At 38.1% G+C, this 8,246-nt stretch overlaps 1 protein-coding gene across 1 annotated transcript; it reads right to left on the reverse strand.

Moving 5' to 3' along the window:
- Nucleotides 1–4: 4 nt before the first annotated feature.
- LOC119641913 (E3 SUMO-protein ligase RanBP2-like) lies at nt 5–5,542 on the reverse strand (the record flags this gene model as incomplete). The annotated part of the gene is made up of 3 exons (XM_038040831.1): nt 5,212–5,542; nt 3,834–4,853; nt 5–3,220 (listed from the first exon to the last, which is right to left on the reverse strand). Coding segments are annotated over exons 1-3 (4,308 nt in total), but the record flags the coding sequence as incomplete, so codon positions are not given.
- Between the last annotated feature and the right edge of the window lie 2,704 nt (nt 5,543–8,246).

Here is an 8,246-nt window from a genome sequence, read left to right on the forward strand (position 1 = left end):
ATGTATTGGCGTTCGTGACACTAGAAGCGGAGGTCAACGATGAAATTGTGGCAATGTCACTAGAGGTGCAGTTTATCAACGTCATCGTACTGGTGGTACAAGAACCGCAACCTATCGAGACACCAGTGTTTCCTGCTAACGATTTGCCGAATGTGAAATTGGTAAGCGATGAAAATGGGGCCGTAGTAATTTTAGGGGAGTCGGCTGCTGTTGAATGCACTACGTTAGGAATCCCAGATAACGGACTAGATCCATCTGTGCTATTTTCGTTTTTATTAGTCGGAGTGCTTGATGCGAAATTTCGAATTGTTGATTTTGCGAGTGAAAAAGGAGTTGTTTCTATCGTTGAGGTTTTCCCTGATTTCACAGCTTCCCGTCGAGCCTGGTTAAAGGCTTCTTGAAATGCAGCGGCCGTCTCTGGCAGCTTGAATCGAACAAAGAACTTTTCCACACGTAGTTCTGCGTCAGAAAAATCGTTGGCTGCCCAAATGAAGCCCTTCGTTTCATTTTTAGGGATAGTAAGCGACATTTCAGGTGATATTTTATGATTGGCACATATTTTGTGGATCTGATCACGCCTCATGAGTATGCGATGAGCCCCATCTTTATTCTTTAAAATCTTAATATCCCCGATTCCCCGTTCTTTCCACTCTTTATCCACATAACGAAACAATTTGGCCCGATGACAAAATGTGATTTCTTCGTCTTCCTCACCTGTACATATAACGATCTCTTCGGGTAAAGGTATAATACCTTTAAAGTCGGGCCGTGCGTCATACTCCACTCCTAGATCAACTGCAGATTTATTAATATCACTGCCAAAACTTTCTGTCGTTTTATCTTTCAAACTTGTAGAAGCAGCTGCAGCCGCTGCGGCTGCTGCCGCGGCTTCCACTTCAGGCTTGAAGCTAAACGTAGCGTACTTATTGGAAGCTTCCGTAGAAGCAACAGCAGCACTATTCTTAGCCGCTGTACCTAAAGATGCAGGGTGATTTGCGAGCACGTTCGCTTTAAGATGTTGAGGAGGAATAGTTACACTCAACGTGGGTTGCTGTGGTGATTGCAAGGTAATACTGCTTGTGTTCGGTAAAGGATCTGAACTTGTTATTACCACGTTGGCAGGTGGTCCTTTTTCAACCAGTTGGCTATTCAAGACTGGAGTCGTATTGAAATTAAGTCCTCCGGAAATGGGAGGTTGTGTGTAAGGAAGTGAAAGTTGGAGGTTACGTTGATTAGCCTGAATCGAACCTTGTTGGGCGCCTTGTGGTAGGTAAGCATTGGGTTGATTATGACTGTAGAAATTCAGCGGATAATTGGCCGCATTTGGCGGAAACATCGTATTATTGAAGGCATTTGGTGGTAAATGCATTGGAGTTGGAGTTTGCAAACGCGGCTGTTGACCAAGAAATGGATTATTAGTCATAAGACCATCGGTGGCGGCTGAGCATTGATTCGATGACATAAATGCGGGGGCAGTAGTAACAGCTGTTTGTGGTTGTTGATAAAGTTGTTGGCGTAAAGCGTCCTCAATAATGTAAAAATCATCCAGGACCTTCGAGGCATCATCTCGCGAAGGTGGAATTGATGATATGCGTGACTTTCTCATAGTTTCTTCCAAATTTCCAATTCTATCTTTCATTGAAACAACTTCTTTGGCAACTGTTCGTAGATCAGGTTTTAAATTTTCTAAGATTTCTTCTTTCAGAAGAATTAGAGTGGAGGCCATCTGTTTTACCATATTTTCCATCTCCTGATTATGAGCGGTGGCTGTAAAGGAGGCAGTTCCTGTTATCTCTCGACGTAACCGATTCAAATTTCCTTGGCTGTATGCGGGCATAGCGAAAGAATCTTGATATACATCATTTTCGGCGTCTTCATAAGAACTCGAGTTGTTATGTGGACTGCAATAAATCTCCATCAAGGAGTCGTCTAAAAGGGAGGCCGACATTTGCTTTATTTTCCTTATCCGATGATGAATAATGGTGTTTAAGGCATGTTTTGGATCGACGTAAGCACCACTCTTCAACAATGCCAAAGTGTGATTAAGGCATTCAGCTGCTCTTTCTACGTTTAAGCGTTTCGTTTTCTTAGATGTTTTTTTGATTTCGTCTAATTTAAGATAAGCTTCCGCTTGCCAATAAGAAGCAAACGGTAATTGAAGACCTGCAAATTCCTCTATTAACTCTTCATATTCAAGCCTCTTAAAGTAACGGTTAGCTACATATGTTACTGCATCTTCAGCAGCATTGTTCAATTCACGTTCAATGTCTGTTGATTGGGCTCTCGCATACTTGAAATGCTTATCAAATGGCTCCAAAACCCCGCCTCTACGCATTTTAAGCATATTCAGAGCAGTTCTGTAAATGGATTCGCTCCTAGCTTCTAGCAGCGACTTATCTACAGGTCTCTCAGTCGCTTGAGCTCTGACTACAAATATTTGTCCTAGTTTGAACATGATGTTTAAGTCTACTTTAGGACCATTTACACCACGCACTGCCTCAATCCCATATTGAAGAGTAACTTTCAAGTCCGTTAAATCACAACCAAATCTTAGGTTTTTATACACTCTGTACGCGGCATTCCACCATTGCGCCTGTTCGTCGGTACATAATTGCGACTGCATGTTAACAAATGGTAGGATACGGGGTTTGCCAACGGAATTGTTTTTCTCTGAATTATAGTTATCACATATTTCGCGTTCAACGTCGACCACACGTTTTGCCTGTATAGTAGTGGCGTACATAAAGCTGTCAACATCTAATTGATTTAACGATTCCGCACCACAAAAATTCAAATTTTGCGTAGAAAAATTAAGACCGTTAAAATACCGTGCGCGGACAAGCGCTAGGTTATCTCTGCCCAGGCACAGGTATACTGCATGATGCAGCGATTGTGGTCTGAAATACTGAGCTTCCTCTTCGTAGCGTTCCACACTAGTAGAAGAAGGAATTTCATATATCGGTTCGCAAAACTTGGGGCTTTTAATAAGCAAAGATGATTGTTGCTCTGTCTTCTGATCACTATTGTAAAAAAGTGTCGCAAAAACGTTGCGCCGCCATTGGCTGTCAGCACAGATTTTTCGCACGCAAGCAAGCAAATCATCAGTATTAGTCCATAAAACCACCTCTTGATTATTCAGTAAACTAACGATGTTTCTTGAAGTCTTCTCCTTGTCAGCTGTCGATTGATTGCATATACAAGAAAGCAATATTCGCCCCGCCTGTAATAATATATAACATTTGTATTTAATTAACAGGATGAATTTTAATTAAGATTATTTCAGTTTTTTTTTTACACCCCCCATAAGGATTATATTAGACCTATCAAAGCTCTGTTAAGATGTAGAATTTCGCGCTGAAGACGCCATAACGTGTATGTGTATGACTGTGGGAGCGAACACATGTTAGACGAACCGAACTCTTAGAGGCGGCAAAATAAAATTTTCTCTAGATAGAATTGGAAAACTTTCTAATACAAGGTTTTTTCGACAAAAATTATCCCAAAAGAAGAAATATTGACTTGCCAGTCGTAATTCTTTCATGAATAACTGATTTGATTTAGCCATGATTAGCCATGATCTACCTTAATATTTCCTTGCATCATTTTCCTCGGATTAAATGAAAGAAACAAAGCGATACAATTTTCCTTATTTGCCTGGAATATTAAGTATCGATAAAAAGTGTTGGCTGAATTCTCGTGTCAAATTCGAAAATCGATTAAATCGGACCAAGGAACGAAGTTTGTACGAAGTTTGAACGGATCGTCGCTTTTACCTAAGTTTGTAGTGAGCATTAAAAATTGCATAAGTTTCCTTCTTGTTTGTTTGTACTAACCTGAGCGCAACGAAATGATCCCTCACGTTGGCACAAAGTTGTTAATTGTCTACCATGTTCATCGCAATATTTCATCCATGCTTCTTTGCCACGATGTGGTTGAACTTGGAAGGCTAACAGCAGTAAAGGTAAAGCGAGCCGAACCGTATCCTTCCATTTGTTGTTATTCTTCAGTAAATCATGCTTGAAAATTAACGCCACGACATGTAACAGCAATTGGCCACGATAATGATCAAAAAACAGTTCAATTAAATCCTTTTCGGCGCACAAAAAATCTGAGATTTGAGAGAATTTGAAAAGATATTGATCGAGTTTGAAAAGAAAGTTCGTCGTTTCGCTAGTATCAGAAGCTGTAGTAGGTGAGCAATTAAAAGCAAATGATATTTGCACTTGACGCTCTAGACAAATGATCAACAATAGCCAATAATCCCAGTCCTTTTTGACATTAGGCTGTTTCTCATATTGACTTAACACCAACCATACTACATTATACCATTCGCTGCTGTCAGAAAATTCATCTTTTTGCGACATTTCCAGTTGATAAACATAATTGAAAGCATCGACTACTTGATTCTTTTCGATGTAGTAACGCACCAAATGGACTCGCAACTGAACAGAGTTAGGACGGTCGATAATTTTCTTTTTCAACAAGGTCTCAGTCTCATTGCCTTCCATTAATTTCATTCGTAATTCAAATACGGCGTCATCTTGAATTTTTGCAGATTCAGCCAACTCACACCAATATTTCGCTTTATTAGAACTAATGTTAGTGTCCTCCAATAGCAGTCGACAGATTTCAGTTAAAACATCAGGTTGTTTTGTATTTAACTGCAATGAACATTGAAATGACTGCAAGGCTTTGTCGGAGTTCTTCAACATTATGTAAATTTGTCCCATTAATTTATGGGCCTCGGCATTGTCCTTCTTAACGCTTAAGTATGAGTTTAAATATTGTTTAGCTGTCGAGAACTCATTGATTCTGTAGTACAGTTTGGCAACAGTGAAACCTCGCAAGTTACGCTGCAACAAAAAACAAGAGCATAAGATAAAAAATTGTCCAACGATCCTTTAAAATAGCGATGACTATCACCGCCTGATATTTCATCCATTTTATTGTCTTTTCTTTTTCTAATAAAAATCATCGCATTCAAAGACGATTGAGTGTGTTTAGAATCATATGTCAATCAGCATTTTTTACGTTCTGACTGAATCTCAGTTTGCTGTTCAAATGACAACATAAATATTTTTATCGCTGCCGGGTGTGAAATTACAACTACTGTACTTTATACATTAAGTTTAGCTTGGTCTCCTCCATGTTATCTTTTCATCCCTTGAACGACTTTCACATTTGTCACAAAATTGCAATTTATTTGCTTACCTCCGTTTCCGAACGCAATTTGGAAAAAGACCCAGCTATATGGGCATCTAAATCCTTTTTGTTCTTAAACATTCTTTGCTTTTTCGTTCCTATTTATTTTCGAATAAAAATTCTTTACACGCACTTACGTAGTCTTTTTTTATTACAATTTCAATAAAATAATTTCATCAATTCATATATACTTCTCGCACAAGATTTTGTTGCGTGCGTAAAACGTTTTACTTGAATAGTTTCTAGTTTTTACTCGATTGCTTTCCACAAAAATTGCTTGATTTAATGCCTTTTGCATGGAATTAGTTGTATCTAAATTAGAAATTTTATCGGATTCTGCGTTCTTTTTTATTTATCTTTCGCAATCACTATTCGCGCCGGGTCGGTCGCTTTGTGCAGAGTTGCCGAGGTCGTTTACTTGGCGTCGCTAAGTATTAGCAGTGAGTGTATGTGGATACATCAATAAGGGCGAAAACACAACCCGGATGCTTACATTGACACTTTGCCATGTGCCAACATTGTAAAAATAACAAATGTTAAAATTGAAGTTTCCAAATTTCTCTGCCTTATTCTATTTTTAGTCACTACCTAATAATATCTTCCTGCTTTACAGATTGCGATGACATTTCAAGCTTCTTGAAGAGAGTCTTTCAGATTTATACTATGTATTTTAGAACTTTTGGAAATTTTTTTCATAGCTTATAGTTTGCTGAAATGCATCTTACTTATTTTTGAGTCAGAGGTATTAAAATTGTAAGATGTAGATTGTTTGCAGGATAATCTGATCATTAGTGTACTGAACTCCCACATGACCACAGCAAATATTTGTAACAAAGCTTAAATCAAGAATTGATCTTATAATTCCAAATACTTTGCTCGAATTGAAAGCGTTTCAGTACGGATAGCCCAAATAATCAATCTAGATTTGCGACTTAAGAATACGCTTGTCAACTATTACTGCTGTAATTGTTTTATTTTTGCAACTCTGAATGTTTCGATAATATAGAAAAAGGGAAGACGGACTTCCGCAATCGGTTTAAAATTTTACGAACCTTTATAGCGGTGGAATATTTACAGCGCAAATACAATTCCATAATAATTGGAAATGCTTCAATTTTGCAATGCTGTATAAGTGATGCCAAGTTTTTGCTTTACGGATAGAAACAATCAAAAGTAAATAAAAAGCTTGTGTCATATGTTATAAAACAATGGGTGAGGGAAATGGAGAAACGTACGCAGAAAATGAAGAAATTCATGCAAGAACGAGACAGAGGAGAATTTCATGTTTTTTTTTTTTTTTTTTTTGTTTGTTTAGAGATGGATTGGACCAGTTAAGTTAATGTTAGATCCATAATCCAGAAACGAAGTTGAGAGCGATTGATGAAAAAATTTAAGCATAGGTAGACTGATGTGGCAGAGTGTTCGCAATGAGAGGCTCTGTTCCGCTGTCAATCCATAAATCACCGTCCTTGTTACTGTACTGTCAAGATCCGGCTAATAATGCCGATAAAAGAAAAAGTGTAGGCGATTCGTGATTGTAATAGAAATGCTAAATGTAAAATTAGAATGAAAACTCAGCTGATTTGATAAAGGCAGTCAGTTGCTTCAAATGCCTAAAGTTACCAGCACGAAAAATTTCATATAGATTGTTATACAGGTTAAATATACTGAAAGATTGTCTAAGGATGTCAAACCTCCTGCACTCAAAAATAAGGTGCTCGGCAGACTCAGTAATATTGCAATCCTCACAGATGTCAGAGGAGGAGACTTTGATCATTTTAAAATAGACCTTGTCGTAGGTGTGATTACTCATAAGACGGTGAAGAACTTTAAATTCCCATGTTGTGAATTTTCCTTTAGGTAGAAGCGTGGGTGTCAAAAAAGGGTAAATTTTGTAGAACAGCCGGTCACTTTTTTCTCTAGCTAAAACATGATACTCATCTTTCCATTCTTTTATGATGAGTTTTTTGACTAGCAGAAAAGCTTCGCTGGGGGGGTAGTTTATGGACAAAACTGTACCATCGAACCTAGCTTGACGAGCATGGAAGTCAGCTTTTTCATTGATACTAAAACCGCAGTGACCTGGGATCCAGATGATGTGGCATTTTTCAATACTTGTGTCTTTTAAAAGGTTGTAGATATCGAAGACATACTTATTGAATGGGTCTTTGTTCTTGATTAAAAGTAGAGCAGATTTGCTGTCAGAGAAAACTACAAATTTTTTCAGCTTAATTTCAGATGGAGAAACGTACGCAGAAAATGAAGAAATTCATGCAAGAACGAGACAGAGGAGAATTTCATGTAGAGAACAGAAATTATTATTATTTTATAGATAAATAATTACAATCACAACATAGTTGGATTATTAATTACGATTAATTAGGATTAAAATAGACTTATCGTACCATTTACACTAAAAGATCCCTTTCAGCACCAATAATTAAGAAAAAATAGTAGATAGAATAACTCGAATAATAATTTAGCGCCGAAGAAATTAGACATAATTACTCACTACACCATAGGTTATAAAATTTCCTTGATGATCTTAAATACTTATGGTCTGGAAGAATCAAATTCTTCTCGAATACATATTTTGTCGTACAAGTATAAACGTGCTTATGGACGAAGATTGCATTTCGCACATTAAGAAACAATGGAAGATTTCTCTATGGGTTTAACGTGGGTACACTACCTTGAAGGTTTTACCCCGCGATGACCAATTTCACACGAGTTAATTTTGCGTAACCGGCGCCCTCCAAAGAGTTAGACAATTCCTATAAGTTAGGGGCTTAAACTACACTGGAGAACTCACACATTGATTAACTGCTGCGTTCAAACTAGGGACTGGACGGAGAAGCTTCCACTGCGTTTTCCACATGTGTGTAAGTAAACAAGCCTTCTCCCGAAGGATCCCTGGCAACCACTAAGCTGCAGTGAACTAATGCTGACATCTCTATCCGCAGGTACTCGGGACATAGTGCTTGGACCCCGGACCCCCGTGGAGCTTATAGTTAGACTATAAAGCGTTTAGTCTTACTTTACGC

The sequence above is a fragment of the Glossina fuscipes genome, unplaced genomic scaffold, assembly GCF_014805625.2.
Source record: "Glossina fuscipes isolate IAEA_lab_2018 unplaced genomic scaffold, Yale_Gfus_2 196, whole genome shotgun sequence".
Classification (NCBI taxonomy): domain Eukaryota; kingdom Metazoa; phylum Arthropoda; class Insecta; order Diptera; family Glossinidae; genus Glossina; species Glossina fuscipes.